Raw genomic sequence first — 15,664 nt, 5'->3', positions numbered from 1 at the left:
CATCACCCAGGTTGCAGAATAAGTTATTCTTCGTCCGAGGTAGTCTTACGATCGCTTCATAAATAAATTACATTTAGAATACAAATAGTTACATTTATATTGATTCACTACGTAAAATTTGGTATAAGAAAACAAAAACATAGGTTATAAGACCAGAAATATCGCATTTCATGTATGTTTTTACGTTCGTAACTTTACGTAACATAAAATATTTTTTATGGCAAGTATATATTTTCTTACGTTCTCTTTTTACGTATGAAATAAGACAAAATTTACGAAACGTAAAAATACGGTGCATTGATATCAAAATAGAGAGGGGGTGAAGAGTAACTATTCCTCACCCAGGGTGACGAATAGCGCGATATATATATACACCTTATTTTTTACTAATAAACCAAGGTGATATTCTTAGTTTCGTCTCGCTTAGGTATTGTTGAATATTTCAAATTGTGGCTACTCGAGGTGGTACAAAATTTAGTCTACCCGCCCGGTACAAAAACTCTAACAAAAATTCGTATGACGCGCCATGCCAAGCCGAGATGGGCTGGCCCATTGCCGGACGCTATACCACAGCCCCAAAGTGCGCTCTTCTCAAAGGAATAAAAAAAAGGAAAATTGTGCCATCAGTAATCGTACCGGTACCGGGGAGCTAGCGCAGGTAACTGGAACATGCTAGCCAATAAACTAGACAACTCTACGTGTCAGATTCCAATCTTTATTTATTAAACAATACTAGCAGCAGCACCGGATCCTAAAACATACGTGAATACTTTGCAAAGTTGTGAACACAAAATTTATACTCGATCATTTTTGTAGAAGGAACAATTTTTTGAATTTGGACTTTTTGTAAAAGGAACAAGTTTTTGAATTTTGAATATTTTTGAAGCACGAACATTTTTAAAACGCGATTTAGAAAAAACTAAAGAATGATTCGCTGACGTGATTCTTTTTTTAGATGGACTCAAACGTGATTCTCCTATTTACGTAGAAAGGAAGTTTTTTTTTCTATTACTCCCTCCGCTCATTTTTATAAGACGTTTCATACAGTTGACATTGAACTGTTTTAGGTGATGTCTGAATTGTGTACAATGTCTTATAAAAATGAATAAAGAAAGTATAAAAAATGGTAGGATTGTTTCTAGGGCAAGCCTCGATTGCTCATACCTAAAATTCATATACGTCGTCCTCATCTCGCACGTTACACCTTTCCCTCGGTGACCCCACCTGGTTTTTCTCAAACCAAACGATCACCAATGTCTTCACAAAAAAAGAAACAATGGTTGCAATCAATCGGCGACGATCACAATCGACACCCCTGCGCGGTGTGTGATCTCCCCACCCCGGGAACCCTTGGCTCTCTATCCATCACCGATCTTTCTTCTTCCAAACTAAGTTTCTATGGTTCCGGCTGTGCCAACCCAAAGGCTGCTGCCACCTAGGATGCCTACGACGAGCTGGAGAAGATGTGGAGGCAGTGGTGACAGTCACAAAGGAGGAGGCGAAGGAGCTGGGCAGCATGAGCGTCGCAGATGTGTGCATGTGGCTGAGTGGATCGAGGATATGGAGCAGCTCATGCAACAGTGGTACTTCGATCTTGACGGCCGGTAGCGCCGCCGATGAGTCCCGTCTCACCATGGTCGTGCACATGGATCTCTCAGCGGTCCCCGAGGAGGCCGCTTTTGATTTCCATATAGACTTAACCAACATCAAGAACACCTGCATAAACTTACGACTTTATGTCAACATGAAAACAAACAATTAGGAAGATTTGTCTATGCATTCCGCCAAAAAGTTCTTCTTGTTCAATACCACGTACCACCTATTCATAGTCCAATCATATGTACATGGCTGCATATAATCATTAAGGTAGGCTGAATCTGAGATTGTTATTTGGATGTTTGTGTAGTAGTGTCAACATTAATAACTTGAAATATGCTTTTATTTTCTCAAATCCAAGATATTGTTGATATAGTTTGGAGCTCAAGACCAACTGGGTCTAGGTAGATTTTGGTACTCCCTCCGTCTAGGTGTGTAAGTCATCTTAGGTTGTGCACCATGACCAAGGCGGAGGGAAAAACGAGATAAATTGATGTCTTTTTGCTAATTAGTAGCATTGCATGCAATAACTAACCACTGCATGTCATGTTTGTTAGTCTCAAGTCATTAAAAGCATGCACGACCTACATCCCTTATTGGTTGATATGTCACGAAACAAGAAACGAGGAGGGAGTTAATATACCATGCCTAAGTGTTTTGGGATTATTTGGTTTTTGTAAGGTGACTTACACACCTAGACGGAGGGAGTAGCTAGGTTTCAGATATTGAGTTTTTTATTTCTCCTGCTATGTTGTCTTACTTGGGAAATGGTGAAAATATTGCATTGGTAAGTACATTAGTTTGTAGGCGGCGACACATATACAAACATGTGTACTCACGTGTCACAAGCAACCGAGCTATCTCTTGAGATGTACGACAAATCTCTCCGACCCTTCTGAAGAAGCCAGAAAAGGTTGAAGGCAATGTCTTCACTGAGACATAAAAGTGGTTTTTCTACACCCCAGTTCAGTGCACCCATGCAAAAAGACATAGCAAAACATTTCAAAAAATTATAAAACTTTATGGGAATGTCATCAACAAATGTTATGGGCACTTGCAAAGTTTGGTGGTCAAATAACATTCGAGGAGGTTTGTACAAAAAAGACAAAATCACTAAAAATTAATCAAAATGTAAGTGCACTATTTGAGCATATTTTGCAATTTTGTCTTTTTTTTCAGAGCTCCTCGAATGTTATTGACCACAAAACTTTGCAAATGCGCATAACATTTGTTGATTATCTCTCCCACAAAGTATCATAATTTTTTTGAAATGTTTTCTATATTTTTTTGCGTGGGTGCACCGAGTTGGGGTTCAGCCACTACTTTCACATGAAGTAAATAAGTAAATTATCTCCGGGAGCTGCTGATCCCGATTTATAGTATGTATAATAAATCATCAACGCTAAAACATAGGCATTTACATATTATGGCCATAAAGTCTTTAGTTGTTCTCAATAAAGTTGTTGTTTCGAATTAGGAACAAGATGCCATGATTGATGTCTCTGAAGATGGTTATGTTGAAGGTTATACGAGGAACATGGCAACCACCTTAAACATCCTTTTGACCCAAACATTGATGATATGGAGAAACAAGAACAATTGCATCCACTACGATATTTTTATTATCTAATGGCAATGCAATAATTAATCTGCTGGTGTGGTATGCTTTGTCACTAGGCATCGACAAACTGATCTACAACTTCGTACTGAAGTTTGTCGGATAGAAAACATGATGTATATATCAGTGCTCTTAATTTAATATCATTTCTTCGCTTTCTAAATTAGTTCAAAGAAAAACATGATACTCTAGCATGCAAACAACACATATACTTATGTCCAGTGTAATTAAATTTATTTATAAGTAACTACGTATGCTCTATTTATAACGCAAAATATATATCAGTTTTTAATCAACAACAGATTCGTAAAGTATACATGCAGGCAAGCAATTCTGATGGCAATCTCAAGTCATGGATACTAAGAAATAAAGAAGGAAAAGAGATAGAGAGCGTATGCACGAATGACCAATGAAAAAATTTAAGAAAAACTGAAAAAGCGTTGTGAAGCCTGTCAACTAAAAAGAGAATTAAATATCCACCCCAATTGCAAAAAAAAATACACACAAGGGAGGAAGAAATATGCAAACATGAAGTCAACACAGAAGATCAAAAGTGTGTATGGGAAAGGCAGAAATACATAAATATGCAACCGGAACAAAAAAAAGCTAGAATAGAGCTAATTACAGCTAACCGTGAATTGAGACATCGTATTGAAATTGGATGAAAAACATGATGTGTGCTCTTACTTCAAAAATACTTTGAATTAGTAACTGAACTCTTGAAGAACGTGCTTTAAATTCGAGAAAAAATGCACTCGACCGTGCACCCTTCTCTCCACAACCACTGCCCATCCAACCCGTAGCGGCATGTTTCCTAGTAATAGATAAAATGGTTTGAACAAACAAATGTATGAAAAAAAAGAAAAACTCTCACGTGAAATAACTTTTTCAAAGAGTACTCAGTGATTTGGCAGATTAGGCCTTCACACTGTTAAGAGCATCTCCAACAGCCGCGCTAAACAAACGCCGTGCCGTAAATTTTGCCATTTTAGCGCACACGCAACCTGTAGAGTGGCTCCAGCGGGCGCGCAATAACCGCGCGCGCGGCATATGGAGTTGGGCGCGCGGTCCGAATCGCTAACTCGCGCTGTGTATTTGGGGCGCTCGCTTCCGCGCGCAGCACACACGAGCGCTCGCGCCGCACTCTCTCCTCCCCGCCACTTTCGCCCCACGCGCACCGGCGCCGGCGAACTTGACCCGATGGACGCACGCGCCGGCACCCCGCTCACCCCATCCTACAGCCGCGACCCCTCCACCGCCGCCGCCGCCGCCGGAAACCCTAGCGCGGGGAGCGTTGGCCTCGCCACCACCGGAGCTCCTCCGAGCATCGACCTCTTCATGCCGCCGTGGATGATGGCGTTGCGCCAGCGCCGCCCCGTGCGCCCCTCCCCCCTCGAAGCTCCCCAATGCGGTGCGGCCGAAGAAGGGCAAGACATCCGCGAAGATGAACAAGGCGGCGGACGGCTCCGGCACCTCGAAGGCGACGAGAGGAAGGTGGCTTTGGAGGAGAGAAAGGTGAACAATGAGGAGCGAACTAGAATGTTGGAATGGGAGAATCACTTGTTCTTTTTGGACACATCTATCCTCAATGAGGCGCAAAAGGAGTATGTCAATCTTGCCCGTGAAGAAGTCTTGATCCAAAAAAGAGCCATGATTCGCACAATGGGTGGCGGTGGCCTTGGCGCCATGAGTGGCGGTGGCCTTGGCGCCATGGGAGGCATGGGTGGCTTTGGAGGTACCGTGGGCGGCTTAGGTGCCATGGGTGGCTTTGGAGCTACCATGGAGACCATGGAGCCATGGGTGGCTTTGGAGCACCCCCGGCGCTATGGCCGCCATGGGAGGCATGAGTTTTGCTTCTCTCATGGGAGGCATGGGTCCACCTCCGGCCGCTATGGGCGGAATGTCTTCCGGTGTGCCTCACACACCTTCCCATGAAGATGCCGTTGAAGATCTTGCCAACACCGTCCGAGCTTCACGTGATGCGGTGTGCGACAATGATGATGATGAGGAGGAAGAATCATCTTCGGAGGAGGAAGAATCGTCTTTCGAAGATGAGGACGAAGACGAGGACGAGGCTTGATGTGTCTTTCGTTTGTGTCATGAACTTGGTTTGCATTTTGAACTTGGTTGGATGAACTTGTGGGCATGATTTTGAACTTGTGGGCATGAACTTTTATTCGTCAACTTGTTTCTGTGAAATTTATATGTCTCATGTTCATTGCATTTCGAATGTTTGAAATCCATTTTGTGTCCAAAATGCAATATATGCAATGCCCCGACGAGTCGCGCGTGCGGCATTTTTTGCGCGTTGCTGGAGCGGCGCGTGCTGCATTTTAGCGCGGCTGTTGGAGCCAGCGTTGCCGGCCGCGTAAAACCAGGCGAAGGGCGTGCGGCAAAGTAGTTTTTAGCGCGCGATCTGTTCTTCCGATTTTCTCTTTGGCTGAATCTTACCACGGAGCCGGTACGCTTGCTAGGTGTTCGCCGAAATTCCTGACAAGTAACAGGCAGTGCCGCTGACATGCTGGTCGCCTTTTCAGGTACACCACCAATCTTTCTTGCGTTCCTCAATGGGAAGGAGTGGATGTAGTCGCATACGACCAAGGGTACACTACTACAAAATCTGGTTCCATGTGGATTGGTATCCTTCCTTTCTTTCCTTGTCTCCATCGATCCGGAATTGGTTGGATCAGCAGGATAACGCCAAAAAAGTACATTTTAGCCTAGTCATTCAGAAAATTTCGCCAGTTACTAGCTCTGAAATGATCCCCAAGCGTGTTGCAGCTATTACTGAAGTTAGTTTGTACGACACTCCAACAGTTAAGCACCAAAAATGTGTGCTAGTTCGCTCCTGTATCCCAGAACTCTTTGGGCACCAACATTGTGATTCTGCACTTACTACTTGACTGAAATCACCCTTAACCAAGCAACAATGTTGTTATATGCAACAGGAACACAAGTAGAAGATGATGATCAACCATGTTCTAGGACAGAGTCACAGATCAGCGAGACATACCATCATTCATGAATTTTTTGAACAGGCATCAGACATAACAACACCTAGCTATGCTCTTCAAATTGATACAAACGCTAGAAATTTCACACCATCTAATGTTACTCGAAACATAATTAATGGTTCCAGCCTGTCTTGTAGATTGTGGAGCTGTGCATGCAAATTTGGACGGTAGTGATCCTAGAGGATTTTATATATGGGGATTGAAGTGGAGTTATTCAATATGATGAGTTTAATAGTTAACGCCTGTAGATACTCAGCTGTTTCAAGTTCAGCTGACATAGTATTTTCTTATTTCCTGGACAGATTTTCTGATCATGAGCATGTCCAAGTCTCTGCGGCCATCTCCATGCTATTTATCTTCCAATACATTTTTTTTACTAACTGGCTGGGTGTTATTTGAATGGAAGAGAGCATACCACTGAAAATTACAGTTTACATTTTCTTATACAGAGGTGTATGTATATTAACATGAGCGACATTTTTTTCTAATTGATTTCTATCGCTACTAATCGATAGTGGACAACGTTGACGGCATACTTTTTTCTTGCTCTTAGGGAACCACAGCATCATCGAGCTGGTTATTAAGGATGTACCTTCCAGAGCAATTGTGTGAAACAAGTGCTCCTTCCGGAACAGCAGCGCTAAAATTACACGCTGTATGCATCACATGAACACAAGTGACTCTTAGTTTCCATGCGTTTGTGCAATAATAATTAATAAGCTGAAGCTCAAATTAATATTTTTTTGTTCTGTTTGCAACAAAGCAGAAGCAGTCTCCACTGAAGGAATGAATACTGAGAGTGACAAATGATAAGTAGTCCTATTTGTCTTTACCAAATAGGTATACTCAATATCTTTATATATTAACAAAACATGCCCAGCAATCGCTTGGATGCGATGCGGTACTTAGGTACAAAGGATAAAACATCAGATATTAAATTGGCATGCTTAAAAGGTGTAAAGGCAGCTGCCGTCGTCACTCCTCGCCGTTGGGTCGAAGTTCTTGGCAGTCTGGTCGGTGCATCCTGCCGGTACAGGCAAAGTACCTTGCTGTGCCCCTTTACCTGCAATTTAATTGTTTTGGACGATCTGATGAGAAAGATGAGCTTGATATGCCAGAAGAACAGGTAAGAAGAATAGGCCTCCACTGTTTGTTTATGATTCACTCTTTTGTTTCAGAAGTAAGCAAGTGAGAAGTAAGTAAGTATGTAAAGTAGGTGCTGAAAGTATAAAAGGATTGTGCGTAGTTCACCTCCTCCTATGCAGCAAGAGATGGTGGGTGTGTATGGAGAATGTTCTAACCGTAGAAGGTACCAGTCTTCATCGCATCCTGGTTAGCATCACCCAGAGCTGCCTGGCTCATGTAGGTGTCAGCAAGCTGCACACGCTTGACATTGTCCTGCTCCTGGACGAGCATGTGCCCGTACTCTAGCAGCTTCTCCACTGTCATCTTTGGCTGCTCAAAGGTCACTGGTCCGTCCCGCGAGTTCACCAGCTTCTTGCCAATGTTCTCGATACCGGTAGAGGTCACCCACTTGCGCACCTCGTCGTCGTACACCCGAGCACGCAGAGCACCGAAAAAGTCTGTAGGATCGACGATCCTTTGTCAATACTATATAACTTGATTGCCCTGATGAATATTATCTCTGCAGTGCAGTTGTGAGGAACATACCGATGGATTGTCCTGGGAAGGTGTCGACGATCTTGACGACGGACTCGTCGCTGACATTGTCGGTCTGGAAGATACCCTTGCAGACACCGATACGGTCGTCGCGGGTGGGAGCCCAGTAGAACTTCTCCATACGACCATCACGGATCAGAGGGGCGTACAACGTCGAGAAATCGTTACCAGTGACGACGATGGGCACACGTGGGTTCTCCTCCTTGTTGTACATGCCTGGGAGCTGCACATTGGTGGGGGCATCGGCGATGTTCATGAGGGTGGCGTTCACCATCTGGTTGTTGACGGTGTACTGTGTGGTCCCGCCCATCCTACCCGCACCGGCGTCAAGATCGTTGATGAAGAGGCAGCACATCTTACCCTTCTTGATCATGTCTGCAGCCTCACGGTACCGCTGCCTGATGAGCTTGGCTGGCTCTCCGGCGTTGCCACTCTCCAGCTCTCCGGCACTCATCATGATTGGGCTGTGGTGAAAAGCACACGTCATTATCTATTATTAGCACTTTGGCTTCAGGCATCTATAACCGTGTGGCAGTATGTATAATAGATGAATGTAAATTCCTACTTGATGCCCATCTTGGCGAAGACAAGCTCACACTGGAAGGATTTTCCTTGACCCTTGCCTCCCCAGATACCCAAGATGAGTGGGATCTGAATTTCGATTCAAGGTCAGTTTCAGAATCGGAATGATTTTCTTGCTGCTAATCAGTTAAATTAAATAGTAGGTGATGATGCATGTCGTACGTACCTTGATGTTGGGCAGGGTCATGAAGTTCTTGGAGAGATGGACAACAAGCTTGTCCATGAAAGCAGGAGCGATGTAGAAGCCTCCCATGGTGTTGTCGAAGTCGTACTTCTTGAGTCCCTGGCTGACGTACTCGTATGAGCTGAGGACGGCCTCGTGGGTGCCGTCGCCAGTGGGCGCCTGGAAGAGGGAGTCCACGATGCCCTTCCCTCTGGTGATGTCCTGCTGGTCGTCGGAGATATCGTACGCAAGACCCTTCCACTTGTCGGTGTTCCTCTTCTCGTCGATGTTTTCCGCTGCCATGACCGTGAACCTGTTGGCCTTGGAGCTCTTGCCATGGTAGTTCACGGCCGAGGTCACCTGCTTCTTGAGCTTCTTCCCGAGGAAGTTGGTCGGCGTAGAAGCCTGTATACATTACACATACACACATGAGACGCCGTTGAAGACATTGATATGGTATCATCACTAAGCAAGAGACGCAATCAATCAATCGATCGATCAATCAGTGTGTCATACGCACCGGGGCACCGACGGTGGAGGAGAAGGCAGCAGCCATCTCTGTGCTGCTTGCTCGACCTTGCTAGCAGCGGTGGATGCGCGGCTGTGCTGGTGATCAGTGATGAATGACTGCTGCTGCTCAAAGTATAGAGGCCGAGCTATGAGATGCCTTAAATACACGTGGATTGGCATATTGCTGCGGTGGGGAGCTTAGAGGAGGAGGCGGCATACACACACCCCTGCTTGTGGATCAGCTTCCCGATCCCCCACAGGCCACACGCTGGAGATTGGGTTCTAAGCGTCTTGGCCGGCCGGTTGGATGACTTGGACCGTCAAGACCAAACGCTGCTGCTGCAGCTGCAGGTACGTCTGCTGGCCATCAATTCCATGGCCTTCCACGGCCACAGAATCTAACCATTCATGCTCAAATCATCTCCATTTTCTTCCGTGCCTTTCGTTTTTCCTTTCACCGGATCGCCCGTATATACTATCTTGTTTATTAGCCAAGCTATGTCGTTGCATAACCACAAAAAAGGCTCTCTCGTTGCTTGTTGGATGAGGCACCCAAAATTGTATTCTAGTTCAAATACCACAAATTTGTTGCTGCCATACATATACTGGTTTGTTGATAACCATCAAGCTAGGGATGTCATTTGGCACCACACAAATCAAGTCCTGGTTGACATCAAGCACATGGGTTTGTACTTTTGTGTAATCCAATAATATTGCCACTTCGGTAAAAAAAAAAAGAAGCGTATTAAGAGAAAAAGCTAGTCATGCAGTTTTTCATTTTGAGGATAAAATGATGGCTGTGTGTATATGTCACGTCTGTAATGTTTTCATGTAAATGTTATTGGTGCTGCTTGGCTCAAGTTTCCTGGAATACTCATTGTCTTGGTCTACTACAGACCATTGATCCTTTTGATGAATGCTAGCCGTGTTTGCCTTGCACAATCTTTGTCCAATACGCCCTCTAGTGATGTTGTCTTGTTAATCAGTTTCCAAATCCGTCAAGAGGAAAATAAACATGTCACTAGTCATGACCCCCACATTTACAGTACCTAATCAATAATTTTCAGAGGATTTCCAGATATCTGCTAATCTTCCGACAAATGCTAATATCAAGAGGTAGGTTGTTGGGACCCCTAGCTTGCATCCATTATTAGAGAAATGATTAAGCCGAAAATGACGATTCAGGTATATATATATGCAATAACATATACTTCATCCGCTCATAAATATAAGTTTTTTAGAGATTGTAATATGGACTATATACGGATGTATATAGACGTAGTTTAATGTGTAGATTCACCCATTTTACTCTGTACGTAGTCCATATTGGATTCTCTAAAAAGAGTTATATTTAGAAACATAGGGAGTATAATTCGATTTTCTTTCAACAAGAGACGTACAAGTTACAATTGGGTTACCTGTGCGGCGATGAATCAAAAAGTTTGAGTCCAAAATATTCCAAAATATATATAGTGCATGCATGCATCTTAACTAGGACGGGCTGGCCTTCATTCTACTTGCCGTAGAAGGCGCCGGTCGCCATGGCGTCGTCGTTGGCTTGGCCGAGCGCCGCCTCGCTGAGGTACTTGTCGGCGAGCTGCACACGCTTCACGTTCTCCTGCTCCTGGACCAGCATGTGGCCGTACTCCATGAGCTTCTCGATGGTCATCTTGGGCTGGTCGAACGTCGGCGGCCCCTCCCTGGAGTTGACGAGGCGCTTGGAGATGTTCTCGACGCCGATCTCGCCGACCCACTTGCGCACCTCGTCGTCGTACACCCGCGCCCGCAGCGCGCCGAAGAAGTCGATGGATTGCCCCGGGAAGGTGTCCACCAGCCTCACCACAGCCTCGTCCGGGACGTTGTCGGTGCGGAAGATGCCCTTGCACACCCCGATGCGGTCCTCGCGGGTGGGCGCCCAGTAGAACTTCTCCATGCGGCCGTCGCGGATGAGGGGCGCGTACAGCGTCGAGAAGTCGTTGCCGGTGACGATGATGGGCACGCGTGGGTTCTCCTCCTTGTTGTACATCCCCGGGAGCTGCACGTTGGTGGGCGCGTCCGCGATGTTCATCAAGGTGGCGTTCACCATCTGGTTGTTCACCGTGTACTGCGTCGTCCCGCCCATCCGCCCCGCGCCGGCGTCCAGGTCGTTGATGAAGAGGCAGCACATCTTGCCCTTCTTGATAATGTCCGCCGCCTCGCGGTACCTCTGCCGGATCAGCTTGGCCGGCTCGCCGGCGTTGCCGCTCTCCAGCTCTCCGGCGCTCATCATGATGGGGTTGATGCCCATCTTGGCGAACACCAGCTCGCACTGGAACGACTTGCCCTGTCCCTTGCCTCCCCAGATGCCCAGGATGAGAGGGACCTTGATGTTGGGGAGCGTCATGAAGTTCTTGGCGAGGTGGACGATGAGCTTGTCCATGAATGCCGGGGCGATGTAGAGCCCGTCCATGGTGTTGTCGAAGTCGTACTTCCGCAGGCCCTGGCTGATGTACTCGTAGGAGCTCAGGATGGCCTCGTGGGTGCCGTCGCCCATGGGGGCCTGGAACAGGGAGTCCACGATACCTTTCCCCCTGGTGATGTCCTGCTGGTCGTCGGAGATGTCGTAAGCGAGACCCTTCCACCGATCGGCATCGGTCTGCTTGCCCTCGTCAAGTTCCTTTTTGGCCGCCATGGCCCTGACCACCCTACTGTTGATCTTGTTGCCACCATGGTAGTAGTTCAACGTACCGGCCTGCTTCTTCACCTTCTTCCCGAGGAAGGTGGTCGGGGTCGACGCCTGCACAAGTATGACACGGTCAGCCCCAACCAGATTCATGTACGTTGGTTCACTTGGTTCAATAGCAGACGATGCACGCTTGGGTTGAATATGCCTCTCTGATTCAGAGGATTCCCAAAAAAAATTTGGAGCATTCTAATCCTTAGGATTTTTTTTCTATGTGAGTTGTTTGATTTGTAGGATTTCAATTCACATGATTTTTCTTCTTCTTATGATTCATCTGTACTTCTTTCGTTTCAAATAAGTGACTCAACTTTATAATAACTTTAGCAAAGTTAGTACAAAGTTGAGTTACTTATTTTGGGACGAAGGGAGTACTAGTTTTTGTAGGAAAATTTTCATCCACTCCAACCTAATGTGAGGAATTTTATGGTTTTCTTGCACAATCAAACAACTATACTAAGTCAAAAGTTTTGAAGATGGTATGCCAGTCCATTCCCGTGTTTCTCCTATTCCAACGATTTAGGAATCCCACGAATTTTGTCTTAGTGAATCCCGATTCGACATTAAAAATATATTGATTCTTTCCCAATAAACGAAGACTTTTTACAAAGAGGTCGTAAGTTTTCTACAGTGTATCAATTGTTGAATTAGGCATTTGTAGTCTTCAGTCACTATTCAATTGCATGTCATATACAATTAATTAGTTCATTCAAAAGCTTGAGCCCGTGAAGAGAGGCGGAAGGTCGAATATATATTTCGACGCTCCAACTCATACCAGGAGGGGTGGACCCGTGTTGAGGGGAGTGGGGGCCAGGACCGCACTTAAAATATGAAATTTCAATATGATTTGTTTAACTTCTAGGGGAAATGCTAAAACTCAATGAATTTAGACAAAATGTACCACGACTCTTATGTTTTGCCCCGAGTCAAAATAGTTTCTAGGTCCGCCTCTGCATACCGGGCCTTGAAATTGATGCCTCATGGGTTGAATAACATATTGGATTACAGAACGGCTTAACCAGTTCAACCAAAAGTTCTTGCTGATGGAGAATAATGAGAAATATATTTCATTAGTCAGTTTTTTTAAATAATTGTATCTAAGTTCAATCTTTCTTCCCTCTCCCTTCCTCCTTCATGTCGACCATTCACTTTTTTTTTAAAGATTATTAGATCTAGATCTAGTTTTCTCCTCACTTAGTCCCTTCTTGAAGGCGGGAGACAAACTGATTGAGAATCTATATGTCACTCAAATTCTCACAAACGGGCTAGACAACCATGTGCCTTCACTCGAGACTTTTTTAGCTCCTACCTTTGTTCCCCACCTCCTGTAGCCTCTAAAGAGTGTAACCACCAACTTCCCACATTTCTCAACCCTCCCCGCCACCACCCTCACCCCGCACTATTTATAGTTTGCGTCGTGATTCAATAAAGTACACACTAGTTGCTCCTTAAGAAAATCTCGAGACCACCTCCTATTCTTTTCCATCCACACCATCATGGATCAGTCGCTAGTGTTGCCTACATTATCTTTGTCGTGCTAACTCAACATTTATGTATGGTCATGCGCAAACCGAGCACAAATGACCTCATTTGATAGCCTCCGCCCCACGGCGGCCGGCCATCCACCCTAGTCTTCATAAGCCCCGGAAGGCATGTGTGAGGAAAAGATGACCTTGTCCGAGTCAACACATAGAGGAGGCCCTGCTTGTCGCGTCCAAATCTCAAAGCAAGATCACAAATTATATTGAAATTGTACAAAATAAAACAATTCAAACCTGAAAATATGTAGCAAGTCAGCCATATTTAGAGGAGGCGATGAGTATTGTTAATACCGAGTGTGTTGTTAGTAACTTAGCGAGTAGATGTACATACGTTCTGTCCACTGGATTAAGGATTAGCTACCATGAGTGTAGGTCATAGTCATACGTACCGGAGCTCCAACGGTGGATGAGAAAGCAGAAGCCATCGTGTCGATTGTTCTCTCCCCGCACCTGATAACTTAATTAGTTTCAGATTAATTTGATGTGCGTATACGTGCAGTGGTATACGCAAGCTCAGCTTAGGTGTACTACTAGTACACCTGCAGATGCAGCTCGACTGAGATGGTCACAGATCGACCGAGCTGATGTGGATAAAAGAGAGGGTGCGCCGGCTAGCAAGTACAGATGCGATGCCGATCGGTGCAGCTTGGCTATGGCGGCTTATATAGGTGCACGCACAGACGGCCATGGAGCAAACGTCCAACGCGACCGGAGTGACCTACAGCGTGCGAGACTATTCTAGAGCGTCCCCGCGTAATCACGCAGTGAAGAAAGATGTGGTTGTTAGGCTCTAACTGGTTTTGCTTAGCGCGATCGGCTGCGATAAGTACTGAGGCGAGCCAAGTGGAGAGGATGATGAGATGTTAATTGTGAGGATGGGGTTGGGCATCGCCCAGGAGCCACACGCTGAGGATTGGCTTCCTGGCTACCCGCGCTCAGTCCATCCGTCTCTACACAAAAGCGTCGACGTGGCTGCTTGTCAGCCTCCCGATCGGCGCATCCGACGGCCTAAAAGATATCTAAGCTGCCTGCCTTCGGTTCCTCGTGTTACGGGCCCGGAGCATGCATGCATTATTAGTTTTCTTTATGCGGGTATGAATGCATTATTAGTTACGACACAATGTTCCTATCAGCGTGCGTCGCCGTAGAAACACTGATGCCTTCATCCTTCACCATAAAAATCACACCTTGTTCGCTCTAATTTCTTTTTGCATTTTGCATGAAACGTCTAGACTGGCTTTGCAGCACCACAAAGTACTAATCCCATTCCTCCAGTAGGGCCCGAGTTACTGTCAGGAAACTTCATGAACTAGCTTTTTTGTTTTGTATCTACTAGGTTGTACATCACCACAAAATCTAAATTTTCCATCTAGTCTAAAAAGCCTCTCCGGTTATTTTTCATTCCTTGCTTATTTATTTGGACACCTGTGAAATTAATTTTATAGATAAAACCGAATCACATTCTATTTTTTGAGCGTAGAACTTAAGGGTATGTACAATGGTGCTATCTTAAGAGCGCCGCATAAAATAAACTAGAAGGATTGGGCGCGCTTTACTGCGCCGTTGGTGTTGTTGGGTTCCTTTAAAAAATTACTCACTACGTTTCAAAATATAAGGTATATTTTTTTTCGTCAAACTTTTTAAGTTTGATAAAATTTGTAGAGAAATATGCTGAAATTTGGGATGGGCTTTAGGCCCATATAGCAATTTCTGAAAAATCTCTAAGGGCCCATGTGGATTATTGGCACTAGGTGTAGTGGGAAGTTTAGTCCCACCCCGCTAGTGGAGAAGGAGTTGGACCTCTTTATAAGGGATTGTTTTCCACATGCTATTGGAGCTTGAGAATAGAAGAGCCCCTCGCACACTCCTCCGCTGCCCGCCACACCTCGTCGCGACGTGCCGCAGGTTGCGGGAATGAGCCGAGCCGAGCTCACACCTACGCGCTTATTTTTGCCAGTCACTAACGGAGAGTTTCTGACAGCTGGGCCATGATTTGAGACGTCGGATCGTGGGCTGTCACAGACTCGGACGTGGGTCGAGCACATGTCTCTCCACGCGGCTGCGCCTATATAAGTGTGCGGTGTCTCCTAACCCTAACCGCCACGAACAGATCACATCTGCTCACGCGCACTGCCCACCGTCGTTCCTTTGCTGCTGCTGCCGCCGGTGACTCCATCCCGTCCGCTGCGTACACGGTCGACAGGAGAGCAGGTCTTCGAAACCCCGCCCCTCTGGTTCCTG

The 15,664-nt window shown here is 45.6% G+C and overlaps 2 protein-coding genes across 3 annotated transcripts; both read right to left on the bottom strand.

Moving 5' to 3' along the window:
- Positions 1-7,028: 7,028 nt before the first annotated feature.
- On the bottom strand, positions 7,029-9,449 carry LOC732707 (ribulose bisphosphate carboxylase/oxygenase activase A, chloroplastic). 2 transcript variants are annotated; one of them, XM_044518499.1, is made up of 6 exons: positions 9,174-9,449; positions 8,657-9,058; positions 8,474-8,559; positions 7,900-8,372; positions 7,480-7,811; positions 7,029-7,291 (listed from the first exon to the last, which is right to left on the bottom strand). In XM_044518499.1, exons 1-5 carry the CDS (start codon positions 9,207-9,209, stop codon positions 7,525-7,527), a joined length of 1,284 nt encoding a protein of 427 aa, XP_044374434.1. In that variant the 5' UTR covers positions 9,210-9,449; the 3' UTR covers positions 7,029-7,291; positions 7,480-7,524. The 2 variants fall into 2 exon arrangements, with proteins under 2 accessions (XP_044374434.1, XP_044374433.1); XM_044518498.1 differs by having other exon boundaries at positions 7,530-7,811.
- A 1,040-nt stretch (positions 9,450-10,489) lies between these two features.
- On the bottom strand, positions 10,490-14,219 carry LOC123096736 (ribulose bisphosphate carboxylase/oxygenase activase B, chloroplastic). Its single transcript, XM_044518497.1, has 2 exons — positions 13,813-14,219; positions 10,490-11,939 (listed from the first exon to the last, which is right to left on the bottom strand). The coding sequence occupies exons 1-2, from the start codon at positions 13,846-13,848 to the stop codon at positions 10,677-10,679; spliced, it is 1,299 nt and encodes a 432-aa protein (XP_044374432.1). The 5' UTR covers positions 13,849-14,219; the 3' UTR covers positions 10,490-10,676.
- Between the last annotated feature and the right edge of the window lie 1,445 nt (positions 14,220-15,664).

Source organism: Triticum aestivum, chromosome 4D (genome assembly GCF_018294505.1).
Source record: "Triticum aestivum cultivar Chinese Spring chromosome 4D, IWGSC CS RefSeq v2.1, whole genome shotgun sequence".
Taxonomy (NCBI): Eukaryota; Viridiplantae; Streptophyta; class Magnoliopsida; order Poales; family Poaceae; genus Triticum; species Triticum aestivum.
Note: the sequence above shows the minus strand (reverse complement) of the source record. Positions and strands in the feature narration are given on the sequence as shown.